The 18,114-nt window shown below is 37.8% G+C and overlaps 1 protein-coding gene across 8 annotated transcripts in view; it reads left to right on the top strand.

The window, feature by feature from the left end:
* LOC134658371 (filamin-A) overlaps window positions 1-18,114 on the top strand; it is a 69,781-nt gene that overhangs the window by 42,993 nt on the left and 8,674 nt on the right. For 6 of the 8 annotated variants that reach the window (XM_063514018.1, XM_063514020.1, XM_063514017.1 and 3 more), the window contains 10 exons: window positions 3,425-3,565; window positions 3,899-4,068; window positions 5,042-5,167; window positions 5,462-5,575; window positions 6,046-6,234; window positions 6,911-7,013; window positions 8,425-8,567; window positions 9,237-9,345; window positions 9,968-10,132; window positions 10,655-10,894. In XM_063514018.1, coding sequence (XP_063370088.1) covers window positions 3,425-3,565; window positions 3,899-4,068; window positions 5,042-5,167; window positions 5,462-5,575; window positions 6,046-6,234; window positions 6,911-7,013; window positions 8,425-8,567; window positions 9,237-9,345; window positions 9,968-10,132; window positions 10,655-10,894 — 1,500 coding nt within the window. Of the gene's footprint in view, window positions 1-2,446; window positions 2,703-3,424; window positions 3,566-3,898; window positions 4,069-5,041; window positions 5,168-5,461; window positions 5,576-6,045; window positions 6,235-6,910; window positions 7,014-8,424; window positions 8,568-9,236; window positions 9,346-9,967; window positions 10,133-10,654; window positions 10,895-18,114 lie in introns of all 8 variants that reach the window. The other 2 variants (XM_063514013.1, XM_063514014.1) reach the window with 1 other exon arrangement.

Here is an 18,114-nt window from a genome sequence, read left to right as displayed (position 1 = left end):
AGTGTAAGACGAAATAAACACTTGTCTTTTCTTGCCCCCCCCCATACTTAGTAGGGATGAATAAAATTTTTTTTTGCTATTTCTACAGTAACATGATCACAGGTTTCTATTTTTTACGTGAATATTGCTCAGTTCGCATGTTATGTAAAAGTTAGAAAACTAAATATGCTTAATTTAACTTTTTTAACACCATTACCTTAATCCCGAACACTCCAAACAATATCTTTCAACACACATCGTATTCTGTACAAATAAATCTTACATCGAACAATTTTCGGCGGCCAAAGATCCTACTAAAAATACTGAGTCAGTATGTTTTGATCGATTTAAAATATTCTGTTGTCAAAACAACGTCGAGGCTTGACGATCGAATTATAGCCGAATCGATTCTCGCATCGATATGACTCATGATCGATTCAAATAGGCCAATATGACTTAAATCAAAAAGATTTCGACATTTAGAAACATGATTTTAAACATCTGAATAGTTGTTGTTCGATTAGGTAACTATTAATTTGTAAATAATAAAATAAACACATGTTTTGTGCAATATTTAGGTACTTGGTATAGGAAATTAGTTAACGATACAATACAAAGGAGATGAGTAAATTTATTACATCAAATACCCGTACGAAAAAGTTTTTCGGCTTGATAATATTTGCACCTAAATTGCTTAAAAATAGAGACTAAACCTAAAATGAATAAAAATCCTTATTTGGCCTTTAGTATCCTTCAATATTAATAATTGTCCACAGTTAAAACCATCAATTCAACAACATTTCGTACTAAATGCTGAGATAACCTGTATCTAATACCTATATCTAACTTATATCTTAGGATATTACAAAATCCGGCTTCTCCAGAATATCCAGCCAATAGCATCCGATGCAAGCGACCTTGATGTCCCTAATTAACTCTAAAACTATGTAATTAGTCCATAATTTTGGCACAACATTCTCCAACGAAGGAATGACGATAATTCATTGAAACTACAGAAACTTGTAAGAGCAGTGCTTTAAATTAAATCATCTGCATTAAGATGTACTGAGCCATCGTTAAGGTGTTTAGAAGTATGCTATAATAATTATTCATTGCTGATAAATGAGAATTGTCTTGCCAGTGGTAATTAGGTCACTACTTTGTAACTAGATTTAAGGTTATGTTCAAAATTTACACAAATCACAATTGTGATTAATGTAATAGACTAAATACTTACAATGTTAATGCCTAAAAATTTGGTAATAAAGTTAGCTAAGAGCAATTGCAATGTCGAATGAATGAAAAATTATTACGTGCTGAATTATTTGATGTTAAAATTTAAAGTAAACAAAAGATTATAACATAAAACTTAATCACCTACTAAAATAATAAAATCGTAAGATCAATAGATAATATTTCTGATTTAAGACAAAAGGCTATCTATGACAGTAGGACTGATAAGAAGCGTAAGGAAATATACATATTGTGTTGTCCGACATAAAATATCAGGTCCGAAGGTTAACTATGCTAATAAAAAACCATGTTATCCCATTAAATTAACAAGCTCGTCCATGATCCTTGAAGAAATCATATAATCCGACAACGTAAAGTATAAAGTTCTCTTCGATAGAGAGAGAGCAGAGCCCGTACCATGAGTCACTGACAGTGTCAAAATTGACATTTACGCTATCGAGAACGTAATTTACTTTCTATACATCTCGTTTGCACTAATATGCGAGTACGAGCGAGATGTATAGAAAGTAAATTACGTTCTCGACGGCGTTTATGTCAGTGATAAACTGATGTAGCCGTACAGAGGTCGCGATAAATACGTCGCCGTCGACATGACGTAGTCATACTGCTAGCCAAGTAATTATATTAAGTATGTTTAAAATAGTGAGTATTTCAATAATATTTTTATGAACTCTGGAATGCGACGCGGCGGTTTCAATATGATTCGTTTAGTTTCTCGGATCAAAGTGGATTAACCCGTCTACATGTATGTTTTAAAGATTGTCTTTATTTATTTTAGATTAAAGTGATAGTAGTTTTAAATGACAGAAATACATGTCATTTCTATCTTTTAAAAGTATTACTATTGAAAACCAATTACAATATAGTTTCGTCAAACATCAAAGAGTGCAAAGAAGTCTACAACATTAAACATGTTTTTAAGATTGTCTGTTTTTATTTTAACAATATCGGAACGATTTATACTATACATGTAATACTTGAGTACATATAATATAGTATCATTTGTCTATTTTGAAGAAAGCTTGATACTGTTTAATAAGTAAGTACATACTACATATTGCTGACGCAGTTTAGCTTTGTTCTAATGCAATAAAAGATAACAATGAAGAAATCAATAAATCTTTAACCAAACTAGTAAGTTCAGATGAAAAACTCAACAATGACAATATAAACACACTACACACACAAACACACTTTATTCCGGCAAGTGCAGCGCCAAGCGTGATAAATGGCTTTTATGAGTGGGCTGTGGAATTCCATCGTCGGAGGGAACGATAAAGAGGTGACTTGGGAGGAGATCTCGCAGTTCTACTTCGATAAGGGGAAGAAGTATTTCTCGGTGTCGGAGTGGGATAGGCAGGAGACGCCGGTGGTGTACGGGGAGGCGCATAAGATCTCCTTCAATAAGGAGAGGCTGGGGTTCACGCCTATGAACTTTGCGTCTATCTACAATATTGATACTAGGAAAGGTTTGTATTGGTTTGACACTTTACGTGTTTTCATAAAGTGTTTACATATTTACTTTGACCGCTATTTGTGACTGCAACTTACAAATCACGCCACAGAATTATAAAGAATAATTAAATTACTTAAAATTAAAATAGAAACTGTACCTAAATTTGATATTAAAGGAAAAAATGGAAAAAGTTACGCTTCCATTTTTTCCTTTAATATAAAATTTGGAATATCGCTCGCGATCCAATTGAATGAAATTGATTTAAAAATTGATTTAGAAACTGTACCTATTTTAAACTACCCATATTCTGACATTAATATTAGCGCTGTAGGGTCTGTAGGCAAATCACCAAAATATATAGTCTGGCAAACACAACTTGTCAGTCAGAAAGAACCAGGACAATTATACTTATCTTTTTGGGTGCTAGTTGCTTTGGGTATCTGTCAGTGGAAATGAGACAGTCCTGGGCCAAACTATACAAGATAAATTCATATTTGTTTGCTGAGCTAATGGCATGGTACTGGCAGATGGCGCATTATTTAATGTGTAAAATGCCATCTAAATATCAGATGAATGTGTTAGCGTATAACGTTCTAAGAAATATCAAGAATGTGAGCCCTAAGACCCTTTTGTGCAAATTATTCAACAAAGTCGTGGGACTTTGTTGAATAATTTGCACAAAAGGGTTTTTGAACTTACCGTCCAAGAAATTATTAGTAACATTGTTATTTCCAGCGGAAGTAAAGATGCCGAGCGGCCACGTGGACAAGCCAGCGATAGAAGACAACCGTGATGGCACCGTCAGCATCAAGTATGAGCCGCGAGAGGAGGGCGTGCACGAGCTGTACGTAAAATACAACGGGGAACACGTGCAGGGTAAGATAGTTATTACATCCCATGGACATACCCTTTAGGCGGAGTAGATCCCGTTTTTAGGTCACTTTCAAGTTAGGTCAAGTTCTGAGGACATCTTTTTCGATGTACATAGGTCACTTTCTGAGTTCGTCACTTTTTGAGTTCGCCACTTCCTGAGTTCGGCACTCTCTGAGTTCGTAACTTTTTTTCGCAAATGTCCTCCTAAGAAACTCTCTACTCAATTTTTATCATTGTGTAAACCTACCTTTACTACACTAACCAAGTCACAGCACAGTCTTCTGGTGGACTTATACCGATACTGCTCATTAAAATAACATTTATCTTTCCTTCCAGGATCCCCCTACAAGTTCCACGTGGACTCCATCCCCTCGGGCTACGTGACAGCCTACGGCCCGGGTCTGGTGAGCGGCGTCAGCGGAGAACCCAGCCAGTTCACCATCAGCACCAAGGGTGCTGGCGCAGGAGGCCTGTCCATGGCTGTGGAGGGACCTAGCAAGGCTGAGGTATGTTTAATAATCCACATGGACTTCAACCAATGGTGTTAGCACTGCTGGCGTTGGGGGGCTGTCCAGTTGTCCATGGCTGTGGCTAATTTTATACTTTTACCTAACGGAAGAAAAATCAGTTTGCCTAGAAATAAAAAGTAATGATTTCTGGGTCGAAAATTTTAAGATCCTAAATGTCACAAGTGAACTTAATTCATCATAAGATTGAAACAAATTCGAAAAAGGCTAAACCAATCATAATCATCTTATGGTTGTATTAAAAAATATCTGACATTATGAATATATATTGTGTATTTTGTATTCTCGAATGTTCCATATGGGTAAATAGTCTGGTATAACAACAACAACAACAACAACAACAACAACAATATTTTTATTCATAATTGAAGTTTAGCAGGAAGGTTACATTGAACCCCGCACTAGGCATGGCCTGTATCGCGGGGGTCATGATCATCACGAGTTACCAGAAATAAAATTTATAATTATATTAAACATAAGAATAGGAATAGGAAAAAAAGAGAGGAGTGTGTACTTGTATGTGTAAGGTTGTTGTGAGGTGGTAGTGAAAAGTGTGTGAATCAAATCTAAGAATGTGTGAGAGTAAAAGTTTGTTAGATTTAAGTGTGTTCGAGCGTTAATGATTAAAAACTGAAACTGAACTCGAAGAGGAATGAAGAAGTAATCCTATGAATCCTACGTGGAGTTAGGAGTTACTTGGGAAGGATTCAGAATTTCTTCTGATTCGTCGAAGTTCCAAGACTTTAGCAGGTTTAGTATACGAATTTTTGCCTCATTTACCAAAATATAAAGTAGAACAGTTATTCATAAACGGCTGCTAACTTAATCAGTTGATGATCATCGTTTGTCCCTACCTGTCGTTATGCCACAGAGAGGGACAAACGACGATCATCAGCTGATTAACTTAGCAGACGTTTATGAATAACGTCGTAACTTTCTTCGTATTCCACAGATCACATGCCACGACAACAAAGACGGCACAGTATCCGTCTCCTTCCTGCCCACCGCTCCCGGCGAATACAAGGTCTCCGTCAGGTTCGGAGACAAGCATATCAAGGGATCCCCCTTCACCGCCAAGGTAATCCCTCTATCGGATAAACTTATTTACTCGGCTCGACTTATTACTCACGTTATGACGGTCCGGATCCGGGACGAGGCTTCCAATACTTCTTTTTCTATGACATTGGCAGGAGATCGGTGATCACGTGTTGCTTTCTACAGAAAACTGAAGTGTCGGATGCCCCGGCCCGGGCCCGGACCGTGCCTGCGTTACACTAAATAGGCGTCAGTCGTGTAGTTGCGACAGGTTCCCCAGGTCTTCTTATTCAGTAACTATTACTTTATCTTACGTTGCTTTCTCTGTATTTTCCAGGTGACAGGCGAGGGTCGCAAGAGGAACCAGATCTCCGTGGGCAGCTGCAGCGAGGTCACTCTGCCAGGGAAGATCACTGACAACGACATCCGCAGTCTAAACGCTTCTATCCAGGTAATTTTGTTATAGTTTTGTTTCTCATAATGGATTTCGGAAATAATCATCGGTTGAAGACGAATTTATTTATTCTTTACTTGTTCATGCCTAAAGTTTTTTAGGAATGTAACTTCTTTTAAAGTATTTACGAACAAAGGTACATTTATCATTTGCACTTAGAACGTTTTCGTCCACATTGGAGGAATCTAAAAGAAAGGTCACAAGAGTGTTTCTAAGAAAATCTAGTACAAAACAGATATAGGTAATCGACTAAATAATCGTTACAATTGAAAATCTCTTATTTTTGTCTAACTGTTAGAAGACTCTCGAGTCTCGTATGAATTCCAGAGAACACTAGATAACATACCTATATGTGTATATTTCTGCAAGAAAATCTAAAGATGTATTCTGTATGTGAAGTTCTCAAACTGCAATCAGGATTAGCCAAAAAAGACCCATCTAATAAGCCTATGTGCATGTATTTCCAGGCCCCATCAGGCTTGGAAGAGCCCTGCTTCCTGAAACGCCTGCCGTCCGGGAACATCGGCATCAGCTTCACGCCGCGCGAGTCCGGCCAGCACATCGTCTCCGTCAAGAAGATGGGCGTCCACATCCAGAACTCGCCCTTTAACATCACCGTGCAGGACCAGGAGGTTGGAGACGCTAAGAAAGTTAAGGTGAGTTAGAGTAGCTATTTGACGTCTAATTTACGATATAAAAACACCGAGGCGGCATCGGCACTGTGTCTTAGTTGTTCCTGCCTGTCAATACTGCGGAATAAAAGATCTGCATCGAGTTCGTATACTAAGGGCACAGAATAAGTACTACCGTACAGAAAGGACACTTCCTACAAAACCGAAGTTTGACACCTATTCAGGGTCGAATCATGATAATATATCCCTTTCTAACTTAATGCACTATCCCTTTCGGCTATTTAGGGTTGTCAAAATTCAAGTCGTTATCCTATCTGTGGTCGTGCACGCAAAGGGACGTCAAGTTGTGACAACCCTAATAATTGCTCGGAGCAATGCTGAGCCGAACGGAGCCGAGTTTGCACGAAGTCAGGAATGTCTCCCCACTGCTAAGGGCCGAACTCCACTGCCAAGGTACGCTGCAATTTATCTTCTTCTGATTGATTTCTTAAGAGTATTAAAAGGCTTCGCGAGGGTTCTTCAAAACTCTTTGTTTTAGGCTAGATGTAGTCTATTTCTGAAATTATGGTGCTCATGACATCTGTCCTTGTGAACATATCCACAAAAATACTGCACTTTTCTATATGACAAATTAGATTCAGACGTAGGTATACCTATGTCAATTGAATGTTGTGGAACTTATTATTCCTTTACTGTTCAGGTTTCTGGCTCCGCTCTGAAAGAAGGCAAGACCCACGCTGAGAATACCTTCTCGGTGGACACCAAGAATGCTGGATATGGTGGTCTTTCACTGTCCATTGAGGGTAAGCTCCTCATTTGTTTTCTACATACTTGTACATATAGATGGTCAACCAAATCTTGTCAGTAGAAAAGGCGAAGGGATATCGTCCTATAGAAAATTTGAATTTCGCGCCTTTTTTTACTGACAAGATTTGGTTGACCAAGTATAGTTTGATAGCGATGATGAATCAAACGTCATATTATTTTTCAAGGAAAGTAGATTTAAGGAAAGATAATTCCGGTACGAACACAACCACTGGAGTTTTCTCATTTGGAACTGCTTCTCCTTTACAAAAGATGACTCACGCTAGACCGGGCCGTGCCCGGGCCGAGGCATCCGACATGTCATTTTCTATGACGGCTGATCGGTGATCACGTGGTGCTTCCATAGAAAACGAAGCGCTGGAAGCTTGGGCCCGGCCCCGGCCCGGTCTAGCGTGAGTCATCCTTTTTTTATACTAAACAAATATTGGTTTTACTTATATTTTTCCTATGTGTAGCACTGTGAATCATGTTACTTATATCTTCTGAAAATTTTGATAAATTAATTGATTTGATGTTATACTCATCGATTTGTTCTACATTCTTTTTTCTGACGACCGGTCTGGCCTAGTGGGTAGTGACCCTGTCTGTGAAGCCGATGGTCCTGGGTTCGAATCCCGCTAAGGGATTTAGGTATTTGTGAGATGAACACAAATATGTGTTCCTGAGTCATGTGTATTTTCCATGTATATAAGTAATTTATCTATATTTTATCATCGCCTAAGGGTAACATTCCATTTCTGACCGCAGCGGCACTACTGGTACTGAACGCGTCGCTGTTACTGTCAAATTCCATAGTAAAATGAACAGTAGTGCAGCTGCGGTTGGAAATGGACTGTCACCTTAACACCCATAGTACAAGCTTTGCTTAGTTTGGGGCTAGGTTGATCTGTGTAAGATGTCCCCTAATATACTGGTTGGAAAGATAAGTCGGGCCCTGGAGGGAAACTACCTTAAATCCTTAAGCTGGCTCATTTTACTTAAAGGAGACATTCCTTTATTTTTAAAAAGAAACAAAACTGCATTCAAAGTATTTCTCTTTTTTTCTACAATTTGGCTTGTCTAAAAAAATCTTGAGTACTAAATATTAGATTTTATGGATATTTTGTACGACAGACGAGTGTAAGACCTAATGTTTCATGGAGAAATGTAATCATTAACATTAACTGTATCGACTAGTAGAATAAAATTGCGAGTTTTTATTTTTTGGAATTTTTAGTCGGTTCGAGTCCCGGGCGAGGCAAGCGAGTTTTAGAAAATCTTTGAATGCAGTTTTGTTTCTTTTTAAAAATAAAGGAATGTCTCCTTTAAGTAAAATGAGCCAGCTTAAGGATTTAAGGTAGTTTCCTTCCAGGGCCCGACTTATCTTTCCACCCTGTATATATTTGTCAGGCCCCAGCAAGGCCGAGATCCAGTGCGCGGACAGCAAAGATGGCGTCCTCAACATCAGCTACAAGCCCACCGAGCCCGGCTACTACATCGTGAACCTCAAGTTCGCCGACCACCACGTGGAAGGCTCACCGTTCACTGTTAAGGTGAGTCCGTGAAACAGATCAGTTATGGCATTAACACCGAAAATGTACGTAAGTGAAAAATGTCACATACACATGGACTAGGCAGCCGAAAACATGGCGGCTAATAAATTATGAATAAAAAAATAATAAAAATTAAAACTAAACAATTACGCATTTACCAGGAACGACTCAGTAAGATAAGAACTTAATGAATATGAATAAGTTTTTGGCAAAAATTTCATTTTTGGTAAGTACAAGCTTTATCGCTGACTGTACTTTTTTCTCCACAGGCAACTAATACTCATCGAGAGAATTCTAAAAACCTCAAACACAGTTAGGTTGCTTTGTTTTATCACAGAGTTCCTATGGCCACCTCCTGTCTCCATCATCAGATCAGCTCGATGATACCATAATATTGTATGCAAATTTTCAGCTTCATTGGAAGTCGGGACACTGGGTCGAATTTAACTTGCAAGATTTGACCCGTACAAACATACATATAGGTACATTGCAAGTTAATAAAAATCTTGTAAAATGCAGAAGATGCTGATGACATACTCACCAGAAATATGACTATTAGTTAGTCTCGTAACTTAACGATTTGGGGTAAAAATGATGATCGTGTTTGATAGTGCTGGCTCATTGTCCTCATTGAGTATTTTTAATCTGTTTACTGAATTACGTACACAGGTTACTGGTGAGGGCAGCAACAGACAGCGAGAGAAAATTCAGAGGCAGCGCGACCAGGCGCCGCTCACCGAAGTCGGTACCAACTGCAAGCTGACCTTCAAGATGCCAGGTATGTGACCATGCAGGGGCCAAGCGGCACCTTTAGGGTACCGCTTGGGGCTTTAGGGGGGTACCTTTTCTCTGCAGCTGATTGTATGTACTCTGTATGCATTCTTAGGTTCAACCCATCAGGGCCACGTGCACCACCCCACTAACCCGGGGTTAACCGGTTAAACCTGAAGTTGCCATGGTTACCAGTACAATTTGACACTGGGTTAACGGTGTAACGGGTTATCCCCGGGTTAGTAAGATGGTGCAAGTGGCGCTCAGTAGATAATTTCGTTGCATTTTGATGATAGCGTAGATGAGACAATGTAACTACCGATAGACTACGGTACCGGTAGAGAATTAATATCTCAAATAGATTATTTTTTTTATCTTTCTTTTACTCACCATTTCCAAGTACCTGAACAGTCTGTCTGGTTGGTCTGGCTGTCCGTTGTGAACTGATCTTATTTTGTCGTGTCGTTGCCATGTCTAATTTTGAATTTAAATGTCCGTAGTTCCAAATATATATGTCAGTCAGCCAGTCAGTCAGTTGGCCTATGTCAGCTCGCCACGGAGGTTGGAAGCCACGACAGTACCTACTACATCGAGAGAGTCTTTCATAATGTTTTCTCTTCCTTTGACAGGCATCACTTCCTTTGACCTGGCCGCCACCGTCACCAGCCCCGGCGGCGTCTCCGAAGACGCCGAGATCCAGGAAGTAGAAGACGGCCTGTATTCCGTGCTCTTCGTGCCTAAGGAGCTGGGCGTGCACACCGTGTCCGTCAAGTACAGGGAGATCCATATTCCTGGTGAGCGACTGAATGCTCTTTAAACCGTCGGGTTGCAGTCTGATCAGGAGGCCTAGGCAAAATGCCAATTAATACTTAAATGTGTATTGCGTTGTTGTTGTTTTTTGTCTGTGTGTTTACGAATAAAAAACTTTTCTATTCTATTCTATAAAAATAATGTATGGAAATAGTCACGTGACTTTTTATAGCATCTGTCATGCCGATACATTTTGTCTTTTCATTGGCGATTGCCGAAGTACGATTGTCATTTTGGCTAGGCGCTAGGCCCCCAGTTGGGATAGTGTTAAGCATTATCATAGTCAGTTAGTCGATACTCCTACTATTACTACCTACTAATATTTTCTCTTTGCTGCGATGGGAGGACCTGTAAATATCTCTTCAGCTATCTAATCCGTAAATCATAGATCCTTTGTAGTATGACGATACAGCTATTAGAAGTAGATTCAAATCCACTTGTAAAATTTTAATACATTGTTTTTTACAAGTGAAGTAAATATGTGTTTAACAATGTTTTTTTTTCAGGATCCCCCTTCCAATTCACCGTCGGCCCCCTCCGCGACTCCGGCGCCCACTTAGTCAAGGCCGGCGGCACGGGCCTCGAGCGTGGCGAGGCCGGCCGCTTCAACGAGTTCAACGTGTGGACCCGCGAGGCGGGCGCCGGCCAGCTGGCCATCTCGCTCGAGGGGCCGAGCAAGGCCGAAATCGACTTTAAGGACAGGAAGGATGGATCGTGCGATGTGTCTTACAAGGTTGATGAGCCTGGTAAGTGAAAGAACATAAATAAGTAGTTATTTATTTTACAAGGGGGAATAGTTGTTTAATTCCTCGTGCTAATATTGATACTTGAGCAAGCGAAAACTTTCGGCGACAAAGTTTTCACTACACAAACGCGACGAAAATACTAATCAAAAATAATTATAAATCAAATCCAAATGAACGCTATTAAAGTATTTATCATTGATACCTTACATCTCAGAGTATATTCACCAGCCAAGATGAGGAAATAACTTCGGCTGGTAACTGGTCTAATTTCGGCCGAAACCGCAAAGTTGTTCACATCATCATCGTCATCAGGCGATGGTAAGCGGTTACCGTAGCCTATATGGACGCCTGCACCTCCATGGGTGTTACATGCGCTTTGCGACCTTTTAAAAACATGTACCATAGCTATACAATCCTTTTTTGAGGAAACTCATACTCTCCTCGGGAGAATCTCGTCAGAACACTTCAGTGGCGAGGCGTTAGAAATATTCGTATGCACTCCGGAGCAACTTTAGCATTATGTATATATCTACATAGGCGGTAGGTAAGTGCTCTGTAAATTTGGCAAACCGGTGAGAATCGAGTTCTCTAGAAGTTCCACTGCTGCTACGTTTATAACTCAACTAGTTATTTCTCGCGACTTCGTGTAAAAATTATCCCCGGGCCTCAAACTATCTCCATAACAAATTTCATCTTAATCGGTTCAGCGATGTAAGCGTCAAAAATGTAACAGATAAACAGAGTAACATTCGCATTTATAATATTAGTAGGAATTAAATTACAAAGTTATGTCTTGCGATTAAACTGGTTCGATAGGTCAAGTAAAACGTAGATTTTATGAACGACGCAAGGTGCCAAAAGCACTATAAAAATGCTTTTATAGAATTAACTAGGTATATCCGTTAATTATACGAATATTACCGACATTAACTGTATAATAACTACAATTATTTTGAATCTGCCTCTTAAAAATACAGCTGCTGACATAACTTTAAAAGGGTGTTAAAAGAAAATACTTTATTTTATAATCGTAATCGTAATCTCTGTCACACAACTTTTCAGTAGAAAAAGGCGCGAACTCCTAATTTTCTATGGGTCGATAACCCTTCGCTTATTTTTTTTTAATTTTCCGGTTTTTTATACCGACGGAAAAGGCTTGACAGACTATAGGTACTTTTTAATGGAAATAAGTACTATAGCTGGTCAACAAATCTTGTCAGTAAAAAAAGGCGCGAAATTCAAATTTTCTATGGGACGATATCCCTTCGCGCCTACATTTTTCAAATTTGCCGCCTTTTTCTACTGTCAAGATCTGGTTGACCAAGTATAGTACAAAAATATGTCGCCTACTGTAAGCAATACAAGTGGCTATCTAGAGTAAGTTTTTTCAAGATTTGTAGACTAAAAGGTGGAACGTTTTTCTCTGCGACATTTAACTAGACCAAGCAAAGGTTTACATGTTTCAGCCGGGCATGTCGCCGCCACCGTAGTTCACTCAAATAACTCACAGTGTTTTATCGTCCACACATCGCCATCACCAAGTCAAATGACCCCCGCCCCCAAGGTGCCATACAGGAGCGTGCACCAAAAAACACTCAAAATGCACTTCATAAATAAATCGATGTTCCTTATTCGATTCACAACCACGCCCCCGCCACAAACGACCAATCGCAACGCTTCGCGCCAACGCGGGAAAATTTACGGCCACCGTTTTGACAGTTTGATTTTTTAAACTTTGTTTTCTTTTTTTTTCAACCGGCCAGTAAGTTTTTTTACGTAATGGATGTCGCGATCTTGATGACCAGTGCCGGCCGGTATTTACGATATTTGTTTTTGCTAATGAAAGTCATAATTTCGAGCGTGCGTACATCTGGATTCTTGCGTTTTTGCCGCGTTGTGGTAATATTGCTCGGATTTAAATTGCTTTTTAAAGTTTCCTTTGGTTATACTACAAGAATTTCGTACGCATTTATTATTTATAAGACAATATTTGAAGAAGCAGAGTTGACTACGTTTCTTACTTGTTTGTTTTTTACCAAATAAATAAATAAATGCCCCATAGAATTCATTTCGTAGCCGCGGCGGCTTTGACTTTGTTTTGATAGCATCCGAATTTTAAACATCTTTTTTCTTGTTTATCCAATAAAAAGAAGACAAGAAGGTTAAATAGCTGACTTTCTTTGTAATTCCTTTGAAATGAGGAAAAAACTCAAAAACCGACACACTGGTGATTTAGAAATAACTGGCCGTTGCGATTGTTTCGAGTTTTGATTTCGTCAAAATTAAACGATTAGAGAAATTAATAGGTATACTCGGTCAAGCAGATCTTGTCAGTAGAAAAAGGCGGCTTTGAAGAATGTGGGTGCGAAGGGATATCGTCCCATAGAAAATTTGAATTTCGCGCCTTTTTTACTGACAAGATTTGCTTGACCAGCTATATATGAAAACAGTTGTTTGGTACAAATAGTCAATTTACTCAAGTACCTATGTATCATTCGTTGGCTGCTATAGTTATTGTAGTTTCGTTCTCTTTTAGTCACGTTATTGATTTAGGTACTTATATTCACTGAAAGAAATATTTGGGCAACAGTAACAATTTTTTTTTAATACACAAAAATTGGGACCTGCGATGTGTTACACCGACCCGGCCGGTTGCGCCATTGCTTTGTTGTAACAACAAAATTGGTTTAAGGATATTGATCAAAATGTATTTCCTTTTTACTCAAGTTTAGTTAGTTTTGAAATTGCTCAATGAGTTCGGCAGTTTTTTAAAGTGTTTCTGCCGCTAAAATAAGCAATCAAGCTACTATCAAATTCTGCTAGCCGTTGCATTTCAAAATGCACCCATTTATGCAATCAAACTTCATTTGGAAGCCTCCAAAAACCAGCCCAGTGGCATTCCGTCATAGCGCTTCGTCTGTCCTTTGGAGAATTTAAAAAACCTTTTTTACCGACGATTATTTTCAAGGCGGTCAATTAAAATGACTCCTAAACACCACGGCCGAGGAATGCTCCTCTTGAATTTGTCTCCGACCATTGTATTCTGATTCGCAAAAAAGTCGACCGCCAAAGGACGTTTTTCTTATGAAATGCTTCATAAATGTATCGAGCTTAGATGCGGAGTAATGACTTAAGTTTTGTATTAATTTGGAGGTGAGAGTATTTTGTGATTGCTCGGTTTTTCAGTGCGTTATGGTTTTATTAGGTTTGTAACGAAATCTGTTAAGAGGTATGTAAGGAATCTACATTGGGTGAAAGTTAATTGTATGTTCTTCTTTAGGGATTCTACTGCGGTCCACCTTGAATAAATATTTTATTGTAAACATATACAACGTTTTCTAGACTAATCCTCATATTCATAAAACTTTACGGGCCTGATTTAAATATATATTTACATGTTAGACTAGTTAATAGTTAGTTAAGTTACATTATGTTTTATCCCTTTCGTTCTTACAAAAACATAAGTCGTAATGACAGATAAGGACAAACGATTATTAGCTAATTGAGATTTGTAGCGCGTTTATGAATAAGGCGGTTAGTATTTATTTAGTGTTGCTAACGTGTTTGACTGAGAAAAGTAAAAATAATAAAACCTTACTGTTATTTTTCTCTCATAAAAATGTTATTATAACTTTACCGATTAAATACGTGTCATTGCTATATGGGTCGTTCTCGCATTTCGTGCAAATCGGTGTTTTCGGAAATTTACCAAAAATGTGGTGGCGTTTTCAAATATCTATTAATGCAAGGTTGTAACATAGGGCCTAAAGTATATGTCTCTCCAATTAACAATTCTAAAAAGGTATGTATTTTCTTTATATGTACAATTAACACCCAATTTTTTCATTCATCTCTACATGTAACGCGTGAAGATATAACTTTGACCTACATTTTAACCTTAAGATACTACAAATAGAAAATTCGTTGTTTGTTCAATAAATGACTTATTTAGTTATGTTTTAAATCGTGTAATATTAGAAGCTAGAAATAAATAATAAAAACTATACAGCCTTATAAGTGTATGGTTCAAGTAATTTCTTCATTACCGACGCGAGAAATAGATTAGCTATATTTTGCTATATAGCGAGGGTATATAGCGCCTACCGTCGATGCAACACATTGTTCGTCAGTCAGTTGGCCGCGTGATCTCGTAGCGGACGCCCGTGTGCCGCTGTTAGCGAAAATATATACGATCTCTCGGGTCGGGAAGGAGTGTGGTTCTCGTTAGTCTTCATCGCCATCGCATGATTTATACAGTAAGTAGCAAGTGTACATTATTATAATTATACGTAATGAAGTGTTTTAGTGTCGCCTTTCAGATGGTTTATTCTACAAAATTAAGGTCCGATGCCAACTGATGTAGGCGACAAAAACTTCCAAAACTTCATTCATATCGGTTTCATTCACTTCTTTTCCTTCCAATTTTACTGGGGAAGGTAATGAATGACTTAAGAAGGTAATGATAATATATTCGAGGCAATGCATTTAATGGAAAGAGGCTTAGTTATTATAAATATTACGTTGTTATAACATTTAAAACTGTATATGATAATAGGGGAGCCCAACCGGGGAGCCTTTGTAGTCTAAGATGGTCGAGCTTCACCGATATGTCTGACGGATGAAACTTACATATTATGAAAGAAAATATGTTCCTGAACATAAATAAATAGGGTTGCTTAAAGAAATATGGTCAAGACTATTTTTAAATATTTTTTGAAAAAAAAATTTTTTTCTTCAAATTTCACCGATCTGTCTGACAAACGAAATAAGTTCCAATGGAAAGTATACAACTTGTACAATATAAATCAACTAGGTTGCCTATCTTTTTCCGGTCACTATTATGTGGTTATAGGGTTTCTTGCGAAAATCCGGTCACAAATAAGGGTTGCCAGGCTTTTAAATAAAATAAGAAGGGAAGACTATTAGCGATAACTCATAAACGGCTTAACTTATCAAGTTTGCTTTAATTTTGTTTGAATGAGTTTATTAAGCACTATTTTTATGATTTTTTTCATATTTTTTGGATCGATTTTTCAAAAGTTAGAAGGAATAACCGTTTTTTATTCTTTCTAAATTATTATTTCCGAAATGATTCACTTTATCAAAAAATGTTGTTTGCAAACTCCTATTTATTTTTAAAGACCTATCCAACGACACCCCACACTATAGGGTTAAAACGATAAAAAAAAATTACATAGGTACAAAACGCGAATGATTTAAATATATTTGTCTATGCTAATTTTTGAAAATTTGAAAACTATGTTTTATGTGATATGGTGCGCAGATGATCAAACCGACTTAACAAACACTTGGGGTTAACAATCTCGACTTATAATGATGATAAGTAAATGGTAAATGTACCATCTAGCTTGAACATTATAAGTTGAGATTGTCAACTCCAAGTGTATGTCAAGTCGGTTTGATCATCTCCGCAGTGCTTAAGACACATGTTTTTAATATTGTTGATTTTAATTGGTGTTAATTTTCTTGAAATACAGTTTTTTTATGTTCGATTTCATAAGTTTGTTTCATTACCGTCCACTGATAAAATTACCATCTCGGCCGAATTCATTACCAGCGCGTAGTTCATTACCAGTAGCCTTATTAAATGAAAAGTAATAACGTTACAAAGGTGCCTTTAGCAGAAAAATGTTAATAAATGAATCCACAAATTGACGAAACTCAAAAGTTTACCATTTAAAAGAAAAATTACAAATCGAGAGAATCTCACCGATTTGCACGAAATGAGAGAATGACCCATATGCAGACGAATTCACGCAAGCCAGTAATATCACTACATATTGTAAAACAAAATCTACTGCCGCATCTGTCTGTCTGTCTGTGTTTTCACCTACCCTTGAGTGATTCTTGAGGAAGATTTAGGTGTACAATTTGGTAACGTTTTGTATAACCCGTGCGAAGCCGGGGCGGGTCGCTAGCGGTAAATAAACGCCAATGAAACCCCATTAAACCGCAATTCTCATTAGAAACAGTTCGTCAGCTGTTGCTAAGTGCGATTTGAGTGCGCATTTGCATCATGCAACTTGTCCCGCATTCATTAAGTACGTCGCCCGCTAATTCGCTTTTGATGTCATAAAACTTTGGTTAATTGTAGAACAATGTCACCGGGCCCATCGTGGCATTTGGCATTAGATGAGTAAATATAGGAGAATTTAATAGTAAATTATTAACCAAGGAATGAAATGGAGCCTTTCATCCGAATTAAACACTCTACTTTTTATTTCGAATACGAGGAAAGTAAAATACATACATGTGCGTTTACAAACACGCGGCTAAGTATAAACTTCAGTAGTGTTTCTTGAGGGTACTTTCAATTGACAATTTAGGTAAAAATATCGTTATTTATGGAAGGGGGGTTAATTATCAGAATGGAAATTGTTCAACAAATCCACTTAAATCCAAAATTTTAAGTAATTGCTTATCGTTAGGAAAAAACGTACTTAGAAAGTACAGAGCTCTAGAGCAGACACGTATCATTTTCTGCACACTTTTTAGAACAATAACGAATATTCATCGAGTATGAATATCAAATAAAAGTTTTAACTATTTAGGCCTATGAAAAACTTCGTTAAAACATTTAAACTTTCTGCAACCCACTTGATAACCAATAAAGCACAATTTTTACCAAACAGAAAACGTAAATTTCGCAATGACATAACAAAGCTTTCCCACAAAAACCGGTACACCTGTTTTTATTATTAAAACAGTTTTTTTATTATCAAAAAACCTTAATAAGAAGCAGGAAAGCGGGCACCGACCCGGGGCATGTCAATACTACTACTTTGCATAGCCTACATCATTATTTGGACCATTGGGGGGGCCTGGTTGTACTTGTAGCTAACTGTGGTTTGAGTAGCGTTAAAACTGGCGCCTTCTGCGAGCAGCAGTATTAGTAGAATGTTCAACAGTACTGCAACACTGTCACTTTGCATAGTAATTGCACGACTGGCAACTAACTGTCGTTTAAATAATGGAAAGTGTCAAAACCACGGATTGGCTCGACAAGCAGACAGAATAATCAATCAATAATTATCACTATCGTTTCATAGTTTTTTTTTATATACTATAAATTTGCACTGTTATATGTAAAGTCATTGTAAAGTCTTGGTTTAACTCAAAAAACTCGCAGCCAAGTTATGTAGCTTTGGATAAGCTTGATAATGATTTACAGAGATCAACAGACATGTAATTTTTCATAA

The sequence above is a fragment of the Cydia amplana genome, chromosome 22 (genome assembly GCF_948474715.1).
Source record: "Cydia amplana chromosome 22, ilCydAmpl1.1, whole genome shotgun sequence".
Classification (NCBI taxonomy): domain Eukaryota; kingdom Metazoa; phylum Arthropoda; class Insecta; order Lepidoptera; family Tortricidae; genus Cydia; species Cydia amplana.
The sequence above is the reverse complement of the archived record's forward strand: the minus strand, read 5'-3'. Positions and strand labels throughout refer to the sequence as shown.